Source organism: Lethenteron reissneri, chromosome 1, assembly GCF_015708825.2.
Source record: "Lethenteron reissneri isolate LAM-NWPU_2019-01 chromosome 1, ASM1570882v1, whole genome shotgun sequence".
Classification (NCBI taxonomy): domain Eukaryota; kingdom Metazoa; phylum Chordata; class Hyperoartia; order Petromyzontiformes; family Petromyzontidae; genus Lethenteron; species Lethenteron reissneri.
Window position 1 is genome coordinate 3,906,305 of NC_083779.1, and position 22,096 is coordinate 3,928,400.

At 50.2% G+C, this 22,096-nt stretch overlaps 1 protein-coding gene across 4 annotated transcripts in view; it reads right to left on the minus strand.

Annotated features, from left to right (window-relative positions):
- LOC133354320 (ras-related protein Rab-27A-like) overlaps positions 1-22,096 on the minus strand; it is a 78,801-nt gene that overhangs the window by 16,289 nt on the left and 40,416 nt on the right. The window contains exons 2-3 of one of the 4 annotated variants that reach the window (XM_061571192.1): positions 19,023-19,097; positions 3,085-3,251 (exon numbers count right to left, since the gene is read on the minus strand). In XM_061571192.1, the coding sequence (XP_061427176.1) occupies positions 3,085-3,251; positions 19,023-19,047 (192 nt within the window). In that variant the 5' untranslated portion in view covers positions 19,048-19,097. Of the gene's footprint in view, positions 1-3,084; positions 3,252-9,690; positions 9,941-10,009; positions 10,239-19,022; positions 19,098-22,096 lie in introns of those variants that run through there. The other 3 variants (XM_061571355.1, XM_061571106.1, XM_061571269.1) reach the window with 3 other exon arrangements.

A 22,096-nucleotide genomic window follows, 5' to 3' on the forward strand; every position in this document is an offset into this window, starting at 1 on the left:
GTAGAACGTGAAAAACCAGTGGCATCTACATCTGTAGAACGTGAAGAACCAGTGGCATCTACATCTGTAGAACGTGAAAAACCAGTGGCATCTACATCTGTAGAACGTGAAAAACCAGTGGCATCTACATCTGTAGAACGTGAAAACCCAGTGGCATCTACATCTGCAGAACGTGAAGAACCAGTGGCATCTACATCTGTAGAACGTGAAAAACCAGTGGCATCTACATCTCCAGAACGTGAAGAACCAGTGGCATCTACATCTGCAGAACGTGAAAAACCAGTGGCATCTACATCTGCATCTATATCTGCAGAACGTGAAGAACCAGTGGCATGTACATCTGCGGGACGTGAAAAACCGGTGGCATCTACATCTGCAGAACGTGAAGAATCAGTGGCATCTACATCTGCAGAACGTGAAGAACCAGTGGCATCTACATCTGCATCTACATCTGCAGAACGTGAAGAACCAGTGACATCTACATCTGTAGAACGTGAAAAACCAGTGGCATCTACATCTGTAGAACTTGAAGAACCAGTGGCATCTACATCTGTAGAACGTGAAAAACCAGTGGCATCTACATCTGTAGAACGTGAAAAACCAGTGGCATCTACATCTGTAGAACGTGAAAACCCAGTGGCATCTACATCTGCAGAACGTGAAGAACCAGTGGCATCTACATCTGTAGAACGTGAAAAACCAGTGGCATCTACATCTCCAGAACGTGAAGAACCAGTGGCATCTACATCTGCAGAACGTGAAAAACCAGTGGCATCTACATCTGCATCTATATCTGCAGAACGTGAAGAACCAGTGGCATGTACATCTGCGGGACGTGAAAAACCGGTGGCATCTACATCTGCAGAACGTGAAGAATCAGTGGCATCTACATCTGCAGAACGTGAAGAACCAGTTGCATCTACATCTGCAGAACGTGAAGAACCAGTTGCATCTACATCTGTATAACGTGAAGAACCAGTGGCATCTACATCTACAGAACGTGAAGAATCAGTGGCATCTACATCTGCAGAACGTGAAGAACCAGTTGCATCTACATCTGCAGAACGTGAAAAACCAGTTGCATCTGCATCTGCAGAACGTGAAGAACTAGTGGCATCTACATCTGTATAACGTGAAGAACCAGTGGCATCTACATCTACAGAACGTGAAGAATCAGTGGCATCTACATCTACAGAACGTGAAGAACTAGTGGCATCAACATCTGCAGAACGTGAAGAACCAGTGGCATCTACATCTGCAGAACGTGAAGAACCAGTGGCATCTACATCTGCAGAACGTGAAGAACCAGTGGCATCTACATCTGCAAAAAGGGAAAAACCAGTGGCATCTACGTCTGCAGAACGTGAAGAACCAGTGGCATCTACATCTGCGGAACGTGAAAAACCAGTGGCATCTACATCTGTAGAACGTGAAAAACCAGTGGCAAATACGTCTGCAGAACGTGAAGAACCAGTGGCATCTACATCTGCAGAATATGAAGAACCAGTGGCATCTACATCTGTAGAACGTGAAAAACCAGTGGCATCTACGTCTGCAGAACGTGAAGAACCAGTGGCATCTACATCTGCAGAATATGAAGAACCAGTGGCATCTACATCTGTAGAACGTGAAAAACCAGTGGCATCTACGTCTGCAGAACGTGAAGAACCAGTGGCATCTACATCTGCAGAACATGAAGAACCAGTGGCATCTACATCTACAGAACGTGAAGAACCAGTGGCATCTACATCTGCAGAATGTGAAGAACCAGTGGCATCTACATCTACAGAACGTGAAGAACCAGTGGCATCTACATCTACAGAAGGTGAAGAACCGGTGGCATCTACATCTGCAGAACGTGAAGAACCAGTGGCATCTACATCTGCAGAACGTGAAGAACCAGTGGCATCTACATCTACAGAATGTGAAGAACCAGTGGTATCTACATCTGCAGAATGTGAAGAACCAGTGGCATCTACATCTGCAGAACGTGAAGAACCAGTGGCATCTACATCTACAGAATGTGAAAAACCAGTGGTATCTACATCTGCAGAACATGAAGGACCAGTGGCATCTACATCTACAGAACGTGAAGAACCAGTGGCATCTACATCTGCAGAATGTGAAGAACCAGTGGCATCTACGTCTCCGGTACGTGAAGAACCAGTGGCATCTACATCTGCAGAATGTGAAGAACCAGTGGCATCTACATCTACAGAACGTGAAGAACCAGTGGCATCTACATCTGCGGAACGTGAAGAACCAGTGGAATCTACGTCTGCAGAACGTGAAGAACCAGTGGCATCTACATCTGCAGAACGTGAAGAACCAGTGGCATCTACATCTACAGAACGTGAAGAACCAGTGGCATCTACGTCTGCAGAACGTGAAGAACCAGTGGCATCTACATCTGCAGAACGTAAAGAACCAGTGGCATCTACATCTGCAGAACATGAAGAACCAGTGGCATCTACATCTGCAGGACGTAAAGAACCAGTGGCACCAGTGGCATCTACATCTGCAGGAGATTATACAACTTTTAAAGCCACTCCCCGTGTTTAGTCTACACGCCGTACAACACGTTTGGAATCGAGTAAAATTCGGACTCAAGAACAAATCGACTTACGACAACGGACCTCTGGAACTTAATTATAGATTTGAAGCTTTCGTGACTGCAAGGATTCATATTCTTAGGTTTTTTCGGTAAAGTCATGTAGGTAAAAAAAATTCAATTAATAAAAGTAAAATAAAAATAAAATAAAAATCACGACGTTTCGGAGGCAACACAAGCTTCCGTCTTCAGGTGGAACCGTCACAGCCACGATAGCTGTATCAAGTGAGAGAAATTCCAAGAAACAGTATTTGTATATTTCGATTTAAAGCTTTCGTGACTGCAGCGATTCATCTTCGTGGTTCTTTCGGTAAAGTCACGCAGAAGGGAAACAACAAAACAATAAAAACTTAGTTTCGTTCGTAAGTAGGGGAGAGTTCCCGTACGCGCAACGACCTCGATGCTCGGTCGAGCGAGGAAGTCGATTTGACCTTTTTGAGAGTAAGCCGGACTGCCCCTGCCGCGATACCCACCACTCGCTTCTCCTTGAAGTCGATGCCGACCGTGGCGATGAACTTGGCACGGAAGATCCCGTCGGTGTACTGGTGCAGGAAGCTCGTCTTGCCGACGCCCGAGTCTCCCAGCGCCAGCAACTTGATGAGGTAGTCATAGTCCCCATCCGACATGGCCAACTCGTGACCTGCCAACACACGGCGCATACCACCACTACAACACACCCCACCACCACTACCACCACACACAGCGCCACCACCACCGCCACCACCACCACACACAGCGCCTGCCACCACCACCACCACCGCCACCACCACACACAGCGCCTGCCACCACCACCACCACCGCCACCACCACACACAGCGCCTGCCACCGCCACCACCACCACCACACACAGCGCCACCACCACCACTACCACCACCATAACCACTACACACAGCGCCTGCCACCACACACAACGCCTGCCACCACCACCACCGCCACCACCACCACACACAGCGCCTGCCACCACCACCACCGCCACCACCACCACACAGCGCCTGCCACCACCACCACCACCGCCACCACCACACACAGCGCCTGCCACCACCACCACCACCACACACAGCGCCACCACCACCACTACCACCACCATAACCACTACACACAGCGCCTGCCACCACCACCACCACACACAACGCCTGCCACCACCACAAATACTGACGTTCATTCTTCACAGAGTTATTTCTCAGAACCATGTTGGGTTCAGGCGAGGTGGTGGTGGAGGTGGTGGTGGTGGTGGTGGAGGTGGTGGTGAAGGTGGTGGTGGTGGTGGTGGAGGTGGCGGTGGTGGTGGAGGTGGCGGTGGTGGTGGTGGAGGTGGTGGTGGAGGTGGCGGTGGCGGTGGCGGTGGTAGAGGTGGTGGTGGAGGTGGTGGTGGTGATGGTGGTGGAGGTGATGGAGGAGGTGGTGGAGGTGGTGGTGTGGTAGCTCGGGGTGACGCAACATTAAAATGTTGACGAGCGCTATGCCTGGCGCGTCCACTTCGCGTGCCGACAATTCCTCGTTGCTGTTGCAGTTGCGGGCAACTAGTGAGTAATCGACACCGCCTATCACAATTATCCCTCCTGTCCAAATCGGCCAGCCGAATCGCCTTTATTCAATTTGCTAGAGAGAGAGAGCGAGAGAGAAAACCACGACCACCCCAACAACAAAAACACAAATCTGCCCCATCGCTTCCTTCTTCACCATTCCCAATTACCGCGTCCCAAATGTCTCAAACTCCACGCCGACCCCATCACCACCGCCTCCTCCTCCTGCTGCTGCTGCTTCTGCTGCTGCTGCTAATGCTCCTACTGCTGCTGCTCCAGCTGCTGCTACTGCTGCTGCTTCTGCTGCTGCTACTGCTGCTGCTGCTACTACTGCTGCTGCTTCTGCTGCTGCTACTGCTGATACTGCTGCTGCTACTGCTGCTACTGCTGCTACTGCTGCTGCTCATCCCAAACGAAGCCGTCCCCTGTCCATCGTCCCGCGGTTCTGACGCGGAATAAATCAACGGGGTTGAGTAGAAATTGGTGACGAGCGCTGGTATCGTTCGTCCGAGGACAGAGAGAGAGGCGGGGAGAGAGACAGAAAGAGAGACAGACAGAGAGAGAGGCGGGGAGAAAGACAGAGAGAGAGACAGAGAGAGAGGCGGGGAGAAAGACAGAGAGAGAGACAGACAGAGAGAGAGGCGGGGAGAGAGACAGAGAGAGAGACAGACAGAGAGAGAGGCGGGGAGAGAGACAGAGAGAGAGACAGACAGAGAGAGACAGAGAGAGAGACAGACAGAGAGAGACAGAAGAGAGACAGAGAGAGACAGAGAGAGAGACAGACAGAGAGAGAGGCGGGGAGAGAGACAAGGCGCTCTTCCCCCTCCAACCCAGCTTAAATATACGCTCCAAGCCTGGTGGTGTTTCATTCAGACTCTGTCTTTCCGACAGATCTATTCTTCACCTGAGGACGGCTGCTTGCGTTGTGGCCGAAACGTCGTGAGAATTATTTTATTATGTTTTATTTTTATTATTGTATTACTTCCCTTCTACGTGACTTTACCGAAAGAACCAAGAAGAAGTATAGTGTATAGTGTAGTGTATAGTGTATAGTAGTGTAGTGTATAGTGTAGTGTATAGTGTAGTATACTAGTACAGCACTAACCGGTTGTGTGTTGGAGAGTAAACCCATTACACAATTTACAATTATAGTGTAGTGTATAATGTAGTATATAGTGTAGTGTACAGTGTAGTGTACTAGTACAGCACTAAGCCATAATGCAAACAAAAACATAACTCTGATAATATATGCACTGTCCTGCATATATTATCAGAGTTATGTGTTTTGTTTGCATTATGGCTGCAGGTATTGTGGTCTATGCAAACATGACTCCTCGTAAAAAAAAAGGTGTCAGTTTTGTTGCCAGATAGAAGGGTAAAAAAACAATTATCAATCGACATCCCGTCAATTTCACATTCCTGTGTGAGGTCTGACGGAGCATTCCGTCCAATTGGGGGTCGTGATGGGGCATTCCTTTTGTGACTTTCAATTAGAATAATTATTGCGACCCTTTTTTTAATCCCTTGACATTTTCGTAAACATCTTCTTGGTTCTTTCGGTAAAGTCACGTAGAAGGGAAGTAATAAAATAATAAATAAAAATGTGGCCGAAACGTCGCGAGAATTATTAAATGTTTTATTTTTATTATTGTATTACTTCCCTTCTACGTGACTTTACCGAAAGAACCAAGAAGATGAATCCCTGCAGTCACGAAAGCTTTAAATCGAAATTTTCGTAAACGTTCCGTTCGGCCTGTTGAATGCTCACCAGCAATTAAGCAGAGGCACGCTAATCGCACGCTCTTGCGAGATAAATGTTGCGACGCGATTGATGGAATCCCATACACACAATGCATCATGTGGATTCACTGTAATACACCAACGGGTAATGGGATAGATCCATTTTTGTCATTTATATGCATACATTACACCCCAGCCCTCTGATTTTCGCACCATGATAGATTCACAATCAACGTTTTTGGGTTTAGATCGCGTTATTTATAAATGTGTCGTAACCCTCCACCACCCGACACGGCCAATCAGTAAAAAAGTGTCACGTTGACAAAAGACAAACAGTTCACTGCTTTAGCCCACCGGTGTGTTGAAGCGTGAAACCACAACATTTACAATTTGAGTATGACGTTTCGCTGGTAATTGCATCCAGCATCATCGGGCAATTCGCCATTCTGGCCATTCTGACTATGAAACCCCCCCACCCACCTCCTACGCATTTCCCATGAATATGCTAAATTCCTCTTCATATGCACATTCTTTTTAAGGCGCTCTTCTTGCACCTCCAACCCAGCGTATATATAAGCTCCTAGCTTGGTAGTGTCTCATTCTTCACCTGAAGACGGCTGCTTGCGTTGTAGCCGAAACGTCGTGAGAATTATTTTATTATGTTTTATTTTTATTATTTTATTACTTCCCTTCTACGTGACTTTACCGAAAGAACCAAGAAGATGAATCCCTGCAGTCACGAAAGCTTTAAATCGAAATTTATTTGTCTTTTGTCAACGTGACACTTTTTTACTGATTGGCCGTGTCGGGTGGTGGAGGGTTACGACACATTTATAAATAACGCGATCTAAACCCAAAAACGTTGATTATGAATAATATTGGTCGCGAAAGCCTCCCTCGTGTTAAATAGATTCACAAGCTACGACAAAACATTTATCCACTCCTCGATTTAAGTCGGAAACAGGAGGAGGATTAATCCGCAACTCTGTGGCTGCTGCCTGATGATGCTCTCTCGTTTCTGTTGTTGTTGTTGTTGTAATTACCGGCGAAATGTCGCCAGGTTACTCGAATTCTAAAATGTTGTAGTGGGTTTACTCTCCGACACACAACCGGTTCGTGCTGTACTAGTACACTACACACGACACTGATACACGACACTACACACTACACTATATACTACACTATAATTGTAAATGTTGTAGTGGGTTTACTCTCCGATACACAACCGGTTAGTGCTGTACTAGTACACTACACACGACACTATACACTACACTATACACTACACTACACTATAATTGTAAATAGTGTAGTGGGTTAACTCTCCAACACACAACCGGTTAGTGCTGTACTAGTATTTTACACGATACTCTACACTATCCACTACACTATATACTACACTATACACTACACTGCTATACACTACACTATACACTACTACACACTACACTATGCACTGCTATACACTACACTATACACTACACTATACAGTACACTATACACTACACTATAATTGTTAATGTTGTAGTAACGAATTGACAGGTTTCGTGTTGCGTGACGCGCCCTCACTCATTGGCTGCGTCGGAGTTGGTGACGGTCTTCACGACACATTGATGTCTACGCGACGTACCCCACACACCCCCCCCCCCAAACAAAACCTCTTATATAGATAATATTTCTCGCGAAAGCCCTACGACTACTATTACTCCGTGGTGTAATTGGGCCAAACAAACCCATCGTGACATAGCCTGGACATCGTCATCATCATCGTCATCTTCTTCATCATCATCGTCATCATCGCCATCATCATCGTCATCTTCTTCATCATCATCGTCATCATCGCCATCATCATCGTCATCATTAACATCGTTATCATCATCGTCGTCATCATCGTCATCATCATCATCGTCATCATCATCGTCATCATCATCATCGTCATCATCATCGTCATCATTAACATCGTTATCATCATCATCGTCGTCATCATCGTCATCATCATCGTCATCATCATCATCGTCATCATCATCGTCATCATTAACATCGTTATCATCATCATCGTCGTCATCATCTTCATCGTTATCTTCATCATCGTCGTCATCATCTTCATCATCATCGTCATCATTAACATCGTTATCATCATCGTCGTCATCATCATCATCGTCATCATCATCATCGTCATCATCATCATCATCGTCGTCATCGTCGTCGTCATCATCGTCATCCTCCTTCCCTCCCCTCTCTCGCGGGCTCCATCCACGTTGGGTCCTTGATGAGCGCGATGGCGTGATGAGTCAGCACACACCGTGTGTGTACAGACACACACAACATACACACACATCCACACACATACACACACACACAACCACACACACACAAACACACCACACACACTCATCCACACACATACACACAAACACACCCACACAAACACACCACACATACACACACACACACTCATCCACAAACACACCACACACACTCATCCACACACACACACAACCACACGCACACCCACGCACGCGCACACACCCACGTACACACACCCACGCATACCCACGCACACACACCCACGCACACACACACACACCCACGCACACACTCCACCCACCCCCCCTCACCCCCCCACACTCCACCCAACCCCTCCACACCCCCCCCCCCCCCACTCCCCACCCCACCAGGACCTCTCTGCCGCCTTGGACGCCACAGGGATGAACAATGGTGGAGCGGTGGCGCAATGGTTAGCGCGCTGTGCCACTGCTGACGCCCAACACGATTCAGTTACCCCACCAAGGCTGCTGTGACCGGCGTGGTGAAGTATGATCAAGCAACCCCCCCCGCCCCCCAAACACACAACCGACACGACAAACTCGTCTTGAATCCGCTGTGTGTTTGTGTGCTTAGTCGGAATAAACAACAACAACAACGGGGAGCGGTGGTGCAGCGGTTAGCGCCACGCCGCGCTACAAACCGACCCGAGTTCGACTGCCAGCGACCCGTCCTGGGCCTCCCCTAGGTCGACTCGGCGTAAAATGAGTGCAAAAAAAACCGTCGCTTTCGGGGAGACAAAGGCGGCCGTTTGCGTGGTGCCGGCCACCCCCACCCCAACCCGGCCTTCGTGAACAGCACTTGCAACCCACAGTCTCCATCAGACCACATCGCGAGAGCGTCTTTGTTTGAAGGCCACGGGCTGACTGACTTGAGACGATTGCCCCACAACCACACAAACACAACAACAACAACAGCAACAACAACAACCGCCATTCGCCACTAAGTAGCGGTGACGTCCCCACGACGCTTGTGCCAGGACCATGTGCACCTTGAGGCCATCACGTGAAGTGTCGAACGCCCGCTGGCAGGAGGTCACGGGGCAGACCCAGCAGGTGCCACGGGTCGACTGACTCAGACGACTGGCTGATGCACAAGTCAAAAAGACAAAGATCCCCCGTGTAGCCTTAACAGACTGCAGGGGCAAGTGCTGTTAGCGAGCACCTATGAAGGCCAGAACGGCACACGAGGTGATGGGTGACCAGCACCACGCCCGGTCGCCTTTGTCTCCCCAGTGGCGATGTTTACACACCGCACCAGGTACTCATTTGGAGACCGAGTCGACCTAGGGGAGGCCCAGGGACTGGTTCAGACAATCGTCACTGATGTTGGCCGTGAGCGGGAATCGAACCCGGGTCGCCAGGTTCGTAGCGCAGCGTAGCGCTAACCGCTACACCACCGCTCCCCACACACACACGCGCACGCCAACACCCCCCACGACCCCCCTCTCTCTCTCTCCCACCTCTCGCTACGATCCCCTTCCCCGTGACTCACTGTGAGAAGAGCGGTGGGCACAGACGAGTGGTGACGACCCCTTCCCCCCCGCTCCTCCTCCTCCTACCCCGATGATGTTGGTACTCCGCGCGTGGCGTCTTCTCTGGATGCGCGTGCGTGCCACAGCGGCTGCGCGCGTGCGTGTGCGTGCAGTGAGCGTGCGTTGCTGCGTGCGACTAAAATGTGTCATCGGTGTCGGTGCGGCTGTCTGTGTCAGCGCGCGCGTGTCGGTTAAGCGAGCGTGTCTCTCCCGTGTGTGTGTGTCAGTACCTGTGTGTCAGCACGTGTCAGTACCTACGTGTCAGTATCTAAGCAGTACCTGAGACGCTGTCTCCCCGACAGACCTGGTCTTCACCTGAGGACGGCTGCTTGCGTTGTGGCCGAAACGTCGTGAGAATTTTATTTTATTACGTTTTAATTTTTGTTATTTTATTACTTCCCTTTCTACGTGATGACTTTACCGAAAGAACCAAGAAGATGAATCCCTGCAGTCACAAAAGCTTTAAATCGAAATTTACAGTAACTGAGTGTCAGCACCTGGGCGTGATCACCTGAACGCTGGAGATGCCGCACCGACCCCCCTCCCTCCCTGCCTCCTCATTGACCGGCTGCGAGCGATTCCTCTTGACACGGTGGGCGGGTTCGCTCTTTCGCAGCCTCATCAGCAACGGGTTGGCCGGCATTCCATTGGCACCATATGCAGAGTTTGAAGGTCGATGTCACCCGTGATGTCACTCACGTAGTAGGTGGTAGTAGCAGTAGTAGTAGTGGAAGGATCGATGTTATAATGATTGTAGCAATCATCATTACGGCCACGTCAGATGCATTTGGACTTTGGAGATGAGCCTGCCCTGGTGTGGTGTGGGTGGGAAAGGTGTGTGCGGAGGGAGGTCGTTTTAAATCGATCTCAGTCAATTTTTTATCATTTCGGTAAAGTCTACGTGACTTTACCGAAAGAACCAAAGAGTATGGATTCCTGCAGTCACGAAAGCTTCAAATGAAGATTCAATTTATTATCATTGTCGCTTGCTCACTGATTGACAGCAACAACAAGAACAAAAAGACGCGTGTGGCTTAAATATTTGTGTTTGACACAAATTGTGATTTTAACAAACAAGCAAAATGACCGCGGCGGGAGTGAATCCGTAGTCTTGCACGGCCCGCGAAAGGTTTAGCCAGGAGCCTCCTGGGGAACAGAGTCTGGAGCGGTGGTGCTCATCGTTTTCAGAGGTGGGGGGTGAGACGTATTCTTAGGTTTTTTCGGTAAAGTCACGTAGGTAAAAATTTAAAATTAAAATTAATAAAAGTAAAATAAAAATATTTTTTTGTTGTTTCCCTTCTGCGTGACTTTACCGAAAGAACCACGAAGACGAGTCCCTGCAGTCACGAAAGCTTTAATTCGAAATATACAAATACTGTTTCTTGGAATTTCTCTCACTTGATACAGCTATCGTGCTGTGACGGTTCCACCTGAAGACGGAAGCTTGTGTTGCCTCCGAAACGTCGTGATTTTTATTTTATTTTACTTTTATTAATTTTTTTTTACCTACGTTACTTTACCGAAAAACCTAAGAATATGAATCCTTGCAGTCACGAAAGCTTCAAATCTCGGGTGAGAGACACTTTGGCCGATGAGCTATCGTCAGGAGCGTGAGGGTTGCCCGCCACGCCACGTCAAGCCACCATTGGGGGCTTTGTGACAGCAGCACGATGATGATGATGGGGGGGGGGTGGTGGTTTCACCATTTGTGTATTGTCGAGAGGGGCCACACGTTAGTGACGGCACTGAAGGCCACCAGGGGCCACACTAAAGACCACCAGAGGCCACACTAAAGGTCACCAGGAGCCACACTAAAGACCACGAGGGGACACACTAAAGGCCACTAGGGGCCTCACTAAAGGCCACCAGGGGCCACACTAAAGACCACGAGGGGACACACTAAAGGCCACTAGGGGCCTCACTAAAGGTCACCAGGAGCCACACTAAAGACCACGAGGGGACACACTAAAGGCCACTAGGGGCCTCACTAAAGGCCACCAGGGGCCACACTAAAGACCACGAGGGGACACACTAAAGGCCACCAGGGGCCACACTAAAGACCACGAGGGGACACACTAAAGGCCACTAGGGGCCTCACTAAAGGCCACCAGGGGCCACACTAAAGACCACGAGGGGACACACTAAAGGCCACTAGGGGCCACACTAAAGGCCACTAGGGGCCTCACTAAAGGCCACTAGGGGCCTCACTAAAGGCCACCAGGGGCCACACTAAAGGCCACTAGGGGCCACACTAAAGGCCACTAGGGGCCTCACTAAAGGCCACCAGGGGCCACACTAAAGGCCACTAGGGGCCTCACTAAAGGCCACTAGGGGCCTCACTAAAGGCCACCAGGGGACACACTAAAGGCCACTAGGGGCCTCACTAAAGGCCACTAGGGGCCTCACTAAAGGCCACCAGGGGCCACACTAAAGGCCACTAGGGGCCACACTAAAGGCCACTAGGGGCCTCACTAAAGGCCACGAGGGGACACACTAAAGGCCACGAGGGGACACACTAAAGGCCACCAGGGGCCACACTAAAGGCCACTAGGGGCCTCACTAAAGGCCACCAGGGGCCACACTAAAGACCACGAGGGGACACACTAAAGGCCACCAGGGGCCACACTAAAGGCCACTAGGGGCCACACTAAAGGCCACCAGGGGCCACACTAAAGACCACGAGGGGACACACTAAAGGCCACTAGGGGCCTCACTAAAGGCCACTAGGGGCCACACTAAAGACCACGAGGGGACACACTAAAGGCCACTAGGGGCCTCACTAAAGGTCACCAGGAGCCACACTAAAGACCACGAGGGGACACACTAAAGGCCACTAGGGGCCTCACTAAAGGCCACCAGGGGCCACACTAAAGACCACGAGGGGACACACTAAAGGTCACCAGGGGGCCTCACTAAAGGTCACCAGGAGCCACACTAAAGACCACGAGGGGACACACTAAAGGTCACCAGGGGGCCTCACTAAAGGTCACGAGGGGCCGCACTAAAGGCCACCAGGGGCCCTACTAAAGGCCACCAGGGGCCACACTAAAGACCACCAGGGGCCTCACTAAAGACCACCAGGGGCGCACTTAAGGCCACCAGGGGCTGCACTTAAGGCCACCAGGGGCCACAATAAAGGCCACCAGGGGCCACACTAAAGACTACCAGGGGCCACACTTAAGGCCACCAGGGGCCACACTTAAGGCCACCAGGGGCGCACTTAAGGCCACCAGGGGCCTCACTAAAGGCCACCAGGGACCACACTAAAGACTACCAGGGGCCACACTTAAGGCCACCAGGGGCCGCACTAAAGGCCATCAGGGGCGCACTTAAGGCCACCAGGGGCCGCACTAAAGGCCACCAGGGGCCTCACTAAAGGCCACCAGGGTCCTCACTAAAGACCACAAGGGGCCTCACTAAAGACCACCAGGGGCTGCACTTAAGGCCACCAGGAGCCACACTAAAGACCACCAGGGGCCTCACTAAAGACCACCAGGGGCCTCACTAAAGACCACCAGGGGCTGCACTAAAGGCCACCAGGGGCCTCACTCGTGGCCCCTGCGATGGCCTTGCAATAAAGAAAGAACACGTGGCCTCGACAGACGCACACCCGAGAAGACAGCCTCGGACGTGCGAACAATTCGTAATTAATTCTAACGCCGACAACGCCGCCATCAAATAATAATCATCGGCATCACATTAATCACAAATAGCATCGGCGTCGATGCCGAATATGAAGTCGCCCCCGGTCGCAGGGAGGCTCCAAGAGTGAGAGCGCAAATTCGGGTTCCGGCTTGTGCAGACGAACTGGAAGATCTGGTCTGCCGGTGAGACGCGGAGCAAGGGGCGCGTCCCACGTGTCTCCAACCACACCCCTTCAACGCCACGGTGGCTATGAGATGTTAACTACCTCGCCTGGTATACAGGAGGTCGTGGGTTCGATCCCGACCCTGACGCCTGCTGCTGTATATTTGGAGTTTGCGTGTCTCTCTCTCTCTCTCATCATCATCACGGTGGCTATGAGATGTTAACTACCTCGCCTGGTATACAGGAGGTCGTGGGTTCGATCCCGACCCTGACGCCTGCTGTATATATGGAGTTTGCGTGTCTTTCTCTCTCATCATCATCATCACGGTGGCTAGATGTTAACTACCTCGCCTGGTATACAGGACGTCGTGGGTTCGATCCAGACCCTGACGCCTGCTGTATATTTGGAGTTTGCGTCTCTCTCTCATCATCATCACGGTGGCTAGGAGATGTTAACTACCTCGCCTGGTATACAGGAGGTCGTGGGTTCGATCCCGACCTGACGCCTGCTGCTGTATATTTGGAGGTTACGTGTCTCTCTCTCTCTCTCATCATCATCACGGTGGCTATGAGATGTTAACTACCTCGCCTGGTATACAGGAGGTTCGTGGGTTCGATCCCGACCCTGACGCCTGCTGCTGTATATTTGGAGTTTGCGTGTCTCTCTCTCTCATCATCATCACGGTGGCTAGGAGATGTTAACTACCTCGCCTGGTATACAGGACGTCGTGGGTTCGATCCAGACCCTGACGCCTGCTGTATATTTGGAGTTTGCGTCTCTCTCTCATCATCATCACGGTGGCTAGGCAGATGTTAACTACCTCGCCTGGTATACAGGAGGTCGTGGGTTCGATCCCGACCTGACGCCTGCTGCTGTATATTTGGAGGTTACGTGTCTCTCTCTCTCTCTCATCATCATCACGGTGGCTATGAGATGTTAACTACCTCGCCTGGTATAGAGGAGGTCGTGGGTTACATCCCGACCCTGACGCCTGCTGCTGTATATTTGGAGTCTGCGTGTCTCTCTCTCTGTCTCATCATCATCACGGTGGCTAGGCAGATATTAACTACCTCGCCTGGTGTGCAGGAGGTTGTGGGTTCGATCCCGACCCTCACGCCTGCTGCTGTGTATTTGGAGTTTGCGTGTCTCTCTCTCTCCACGTGGTCGCGTGGATTTTTCTCTCTGGGTCCTCCGCTTTTTCCCTCCACATAAAGAATCAAAGTCACGCGTTTCAAGCATTTTGGCTGCCGTGATACATTTCCGCGTGATGATGACGATAAGCCACTCTTCGTTAGGCGATCATTTGTTATGACCATGCTCAATCTGGCCTTACCTGGCAAAATGGTCTAGACGAGGGGGCACCCCAAGTGGCAGCTGCCCCAGTGTTCGCTGTCAGGCAGCACCAGGCCTGAGTGCGAGCATCGGAATGCCAGGAGTGGGGGGAGGGCGATGATTTGTGCCATGATTTTCCGTCTTAATTTTTTCTAATTTGGCATCATGGATTGCCATGCTAATCTGGACTCCCATGGTAATCTGAACTTATTTGCTAGGGTTATGGTTTGTGGTTAGGGTTAAGGGTTAGCTTTAGGGTTTGGGGGTTAGACTCGTCCCCGCCATGGGAACGTGGAATTTCCAGCACTGGCTCAGGGTTGTAAAGAGGAGATGGGCAGTGCCCTCCGCCCCTCCCCCCTCCCCCACCCCCACATCCCCACACCTCTTGTTCAATGGGTACAGGAAGCGCTTTGATGATTCGCTCTGATAATATAATTACCCGTCCGCACTCACGTTAGAGTACTGCTGCTTTTGTGTGTGTGTGTGCACACAAAGGCAAGGACTCCCCGTATAGCCTGTAACAGACTGTAGGGGCAAGTGCGGTTAGCGAGTATAGCAACCTATGAAGACCCAGAACAGCAACACGAGGGGGTGGGTGGCCAGCCTTTGTCTCCCTAGTGTCGATGGGTTTTTTTACGCAACGCTCCAGGTACTCGTTTGAGGCTGAGTCGACCTACGTGAGGCCCAGGACCGGTTCAAATAATCGTCACCGGTGTTGGCCGTGAGCGGGAATCGAACTCGTGTCGCCAGCGTCGTAGCGCAGGGCGCTAACCACTACCCCCCTCAAATCTGGACTTCCATCCTAAATATAAGTGTGTTTGTGTGGACACACATACACATACACCACCCACCCCCTCGTGTGCCGTGCCGGCCTTCATAGGTGCTCGCTAACAGCACTTGCCCCTACAGTCTGTTACAGGCTATACGGAGGATCTTTGTCTTTGTTGTTGTGTACACACACATACACACGTGTGTCCTGATCATCCCCTCGGTTGACTCGGCCTCAAATGAGCACAGTGCCCGGTATGTGCATAGCCAGCCGTGCTATGATTCACAATAACAACATTTGGTGCCGTTTGTGAACATCGCCACGAGGGAGACAAAGGCGGCCGGGCGTGGTGTTGCCCCCCCCCCCCCCGTGCAAGCTCACAGCACTTGCCCCTACGGTCTGAGGAGGCTATACGGGGGACCTTTGCCTGTGTGCGCGTGAGTGCGTGCCCGGTGCATTATTGATCCTCGGCTGATATACGATCGGAACAAAGAATCCAGCGTGCTTCGTGAGTCGTCTACGCTTCCTCTTCATCATCATCGGCATAATAAAAACGTCGTAACCTATGATTCATAATTGCTATTTTTTTAATCTCATGTATATATTAAACGAAATGTTTTTTTATTTTCTTTGTTCTTTCGGTAAAGTCACGTAGACGGAAAACGAAGAGCGCTTGTGTTGCGATGGAAACGTCGTGTATTTTTTTTTCTTTCATTATTTTCAACTTATCATTTTTAATTAAATTAAATTTCATTTTTTTTTCTTTCTACGTGACTTTACCGAAAGAACCAAGAATGTGAATTCATGCAGTCACCAAAGTTTAAAGTCAAATTTTTTTTTTTTCATTTTTTTTTATCATGCTCCTGCTTGTGGTTGGTTGGAGCCGTGAGGTGGTGGGCACAACGGCCAGACACCCGAGTTCGACTCCCAGCCGCGGCTCACGCTGACCTGCCCTAACCAGCGTGGTGAAGTATGGTCAAACATCCACCCAGCCCCGCTCCCCCCATCCCCCACCTCCCTTAGCCGAGGGCTTCATCGAGCAGCAGATAGATCATGGCAGCTGCTGATAATGATGACACTTTAACAAAAACATATTTTGATCCTGGGTAGTAGTAAGTGTTATTTCCTAATTGCTTTTATGCCTCAAAATTACAGAACATGGCTATTATTTTTCGATTTGCCTTTCCGACAGACCTGTTCTTCACCTGAGGACGGCTGCTTGCGTTGTGGCCGAAACGTCGTGAGAATTGTATTTTATTATGTTTTATTTTTATTCTTTTAGTAATTCCCTTCTACGTGACTTTACCGTAAGAACAAAGAAGATGGGTCTTATTCCCCACAAACTTTGCTTTTGTGACCAGGACAGTGATATTTTGAAATGTGCCTATTGTCAGTGAGAATACGCGGTGCGCATTTGTGTCTTTCCTTCACCTAAAATCCTGGTCACAAAAGCAAAGTGTGTGGGGAGTTCTAGATTTGAAGTTTTCGTGACTGCAAGGATTTTTGGTTTTTTCGGTAAAGTCACGTAGAAGCTAAAAAAATAAAATAAATAAAATGACGACGTTTCGGGCGCAACACAATCATCCTTCTGCAGGTGGGGACAACTTGTGGGGAATAATGAGAGGCATTGTTTAGACTTGTAAGGCATGAGCAGTAAAAAAATTAAACCGTAAAAACAAAGTTTTTCACTATAAATCCTTTATATGCGTGGCGGCTAGAGTCCTCTCGTCCTCTGGCTTGAGATGGCTGCCACCTATAGGTCAGATGATTGCCTGCCACCATTAAGCAATTGGTAATTAAATATTTTTAAAAAATTCCTAAAAAGTGTAAAGTTATGGAAAAAAAATTTCACGAAAATAAATTGTCACGCACAACGAGTCTGTGTGCAAAATGTCAGCTCGATTGGATCATGGGAAGTGGGTTAAAAAACGACTGAAAGATTTGCACGGTCGTAAGCAAGAAAGCAAGCACGCAAGTGAACTTAATATAAAGGATTTAAAAAGATGAACACTTACTACCCAGGGAGAAGAGTTGTGTTACACGGTGTGTGATCGTCGTGACAACAACGTCCGTTCAGCACAAAGTGGCGGTGACGTCACCAGAGCGCTCGTGTCAGGCTAGGTGCACCTCGACGAAGATGACGATGATGATGACGACGAAGATGACGATGACGATGATGATTATGATGATGATGACGATGATGATGATGACGACGATTATGATGGATGATGACGACGATGATGATGACGATTGATGATGATGACGATGATGATTATGATGACGATGATGATGACGATGATGATGATGACAATGATGATGATGACGACGATGATGATGATGACAATGATGATGATGACGACGATGATGATGATGATGATGACGATGATGATGATGACGACGATGATGATGACGATGATGATGATGAGACGATGATGATGATGACGATTATGATGGATGATGACGACGATGATGACGATGATGATGATGAAGATTGATGTTAATGATGACGATGATGATGATGACGATGATGATGATGACGATGTTGATGATGATGATGACAGATGATGAGGATGATGACGATGACGATGGATGATGACGATGATGATGACGATGACGGATGACGATGACGACGATGATGATGAAGATGACACACTGTGTGTGTGTTACACTGTGTGTGTGTGTACACTCTGTGTGTGTGTGCACTGTGTGTGTGTTACACTGTGTGTGTGTGTACACTGTGTGTGTGTGTGTACACTGTGTGTGTGTATGTACACTGTGTGTGTGTGTACACTGTGTGTGTGTACACTGTGTGTGTGTGTGTACACTGTGTGTGTGTGTACACTGTGTGTGTGTGTGTACACTGTGTGTGTGTGTACACTGTGTGTGTGTGTACACTGTGTGTGTGTACACTGTGTGTGTGTGTACACTGTGTACACTGTGTGTGTGTACACTGTGTGTGTGTACACTGTGTGTGTGTACACTGTGTATGTGTACACTGTGTGTGTGTACACTGTGTGTGTGTACACTGTGTGTGTGTACACTGTGTGTGTGTGTACACTGTGTGTGTATGTACACTGTGTACACTGTGTGTGTGTGTACACTGTGTGTGTGTACACTGTGTGTGTGTGTGTGTACACTGTGTGTGTGTGTGTACACTGTGTGTGTGTACACTGTGTGTGTGTACACTGTGTGTGTGTGTGTACACTGTGTGTGTGTACACTGTGTGTGTGTACACTGTGTGTGTGTACACTGTGTGTGTGTGTACACTGTGTGTGTGTACACTGTGTGTGTGTACACTGTGTACACTGTGTGTGTGTACACTGTGTGTGTGTGTGTACACTGTGTGTGTGTACACTGTGTGTGTGTACACTGTGTGTGTGTACCTTGCATCTGGGGCAAGTCAGCCATGTTGAGGTCTCCGACGCGTCATCAGCGACCTGCAGTGACTTGGGGGGCCCCTACCAGAGATGGTAAAGGTGGGGGGGTTGGGGTGGTGGGGGGGGGGTGGGGGGGGGTGGTAGGGGGGGTGGGGGGGGGTGGGGGGGGGTAGTAGGGGGGGTGGGGGGGGTGGGGGGGGGTGGTAGGAGGGGTGGGGGGGGTGGGGGGGGTGGTAGGGGGGGTGGGGGGGGGGTGGTAGGGGGGGTGGGGGGGGGGTGGTAGGGGGGGGTGGGGGGGGGGGTGGTAGGGGGGGTAGTGGGGGGGGTGGTGGGGGGGGTAGTGGAGGGGGGTGGTGAGGGGTGGTGGGGGGGGGGGGGTGGGGGGGGGTAGTGGGGGGGTAGTGGAGGGGGGTGGTGAGGGGTGGTGGGGGGGGTGGTGAGGGGTGGTGGGGGGGGTGGTGAGGGGGGTGGTGGGGGGGGTGGTGGGGGGGTGGTGAGGGGGTGGTGGGGGGGGGTGGTGAGGGGTGGTGAGGGGGTGGGGGGGGTGGTGGGGGGGGTGGTGGGGGGGGTGGGGGGGTGGTGAGGGGTGGTGAGGGGTGGTGGGGGGGGTGGTGGGGGGGTGGTGGGGGGGGGTGATGGGGGGGGTGGTGGGGGGGGTGGTGAGGGGGTGGTGGGGGGGTGGTGAGGGGGGGGTGGTGGGGGTGGTGGGGGGGGGGGGGGTGGTGGGGGGGGGTGGTGAGGGGGGGTAGTGGGGGGGGGTCGTGTGAATAAAAACTCACCAACTCAGTCGAAACCACACGCACCGATCATCACCCCAACCCACAGTACACGATGGACTCCCATGGTAAACTGTACTTCCATGGTGAACTGGACTTCCATGGTAAACTGTACTTCCATGGTGAACTGGACCCCCATGGTGAACTGTACTCCCATGGTGAACTAGACTCCCATGGTAAACTGGACTCCCATGGTAAACTACATTCCCATGGTAAACTAAACTCCCATGGTGAACTGTACTTCCATGGAAAACTGGACTTCCATGGTAAACTGGCCTTCCATGGTAAACTGAACTCCCATGGTAAACTGCACTCCCATGGTAAATTGAACTCCCATGGTGAACTGGACTCCCATGGTAAACTGGCCTTCCATGGAAAACTGGACTTCCATGGTAAACTGGCCTTCCATGGTAAACTGAACTCCCATGGTAAACTGGCCTTCCATGGAAACTGAACTCCCATGGTAAACTGGACTTCCATGGTGAACTGGACTTCCATGGTGAACTGGACTTCCATGGTGAACTGGACTTCCATGGTGAACTGGACTCCCATGGTGAACTGGACTTCCATGGTGAACTGGACTCCCATGGTGAACTGGACTTCCATGGTGAACTGGACTTCCATGGTGAACTGGACTTCCATGGTGAACTGGACTCCCATGGTGAACTGGACTCCCATGGTGAACTGGACTCCCATGGTGAACTGGACTTCCATGGTGAACTGGACTTCCATGGTGAACTGGACTCCCATGGTGAACTGGACTTCCATGGTGAACTGGACTCCCATGGTGAACTGGACTTCCATGGTGAACTGGACTCCCATGGTGAACTGGACTTCCATGGTGATCTCGACTCCATGGTGAACTTGACTTCCATGGTGATCTCGACTCCCATAGTAAACAGGACTTCCATGGTAAATTGAACTCCCATGGTAAACTGCACTTCCATGGTGAACTGGACTCCCATGGTGAACTGGACTCCCATGGTCAGGGGTCAGCAACCCAAACCAACAAGAAGATTAATATTTTTGTTGTCGTCGTTCGAATTTCCAAGCGGCAAACCGAGTCCCAACTTATCGATCCCAATCCCAACTTCTCGATCAATACAAAATCAACTCCCCTCCCCGTCCCCCCTCACCCCCGCGAGACTCTTCATTTCCAATAACCGATTGCAAGTTTTTTGGGTTTTTTTTTTTAAACCAGGGGGCCGTCCATAAATGACGTCACGCGATTCTGAACGATTTTTGACCCCCCCCCCCCCCTCCCTCCCTTCGTCACACGGCGTCACAAAAAGTCAGACCCCCCCCCCCTTCTCTCAAATATAACGTCACAAAGCTCGCCCCCCCCCCCCCACAAATATATAAAACATGCTTCAAATCGTATTCTTAGGTTTTTTTCGGTAAAGGCACGTAGGTAAAACATCAAAATTAATGAAAATAAAATAAAATAAAAATCACGACGTTTCGTTTTATTTTATTTTTATTTTATTTTCATTAATTTTGATGTTTTACCTACGTGACTTTACCGAAAAAACCTAAGAATATGAATCCTTGCAGTCACGAAAGCTTCAAATCTAGAATGCTTCAAATCGCTTTAAACTATTGTCATCGTAGTGCGTATTTCATGTGCCGCTGCACTCTGATGTTGTAGGAGAAAACATTTATTACAAAGTCTATTTAATTAAGTAGAACGCGTTGTCTATATTTATTTAAAGTTGTGCATTTTGATGTGACGTCACATTTCTCAAACCGTGACGTCATTTATGGACGGCCATAAGCCGATGCAGTCACAGCAATTGAAGGGTTCTGCTCCTTACCCCCCAGGGCTCGATGGTACCACATAGCCCCCCCCTCCCATCTCGGTAGCACACTTGAGGCTCTATATCGTATACGGGTTGTCATGAAGAACGCACATGCAGCTGCTGCCGCTACTGCTTGCTGCTGTTGTTGCTGTTGCTACTGCTGCTGCTACTGCTGCTGTTGCTGCTATACTGCTACTGCTGCTGCTATTGCTGCTGTTGCTGCTATTACTGCTACTGCTGCTGTTGCTACTGCTGCTGCTACTTGCTGCTGCTACTATTGATGCTACTGCTGCTGCTACTGCTGCTGCTACTATTGATGCTGCTGCTGTGCTGCTACTGCTGCTGCTACTATTGCTGCTGCTGCTATTGCTGCTGCTATTGCTGCTTGCTGCTATTGCTGCTGCTGCTATTGCTGCTGCTGCTACTGCTGCTGCTATGCTGTTGCTACTGTTGCTACTGCTGCTACTGCTGCTGCTATTGATGCTGGCTGCTACTGCTGTTGCTA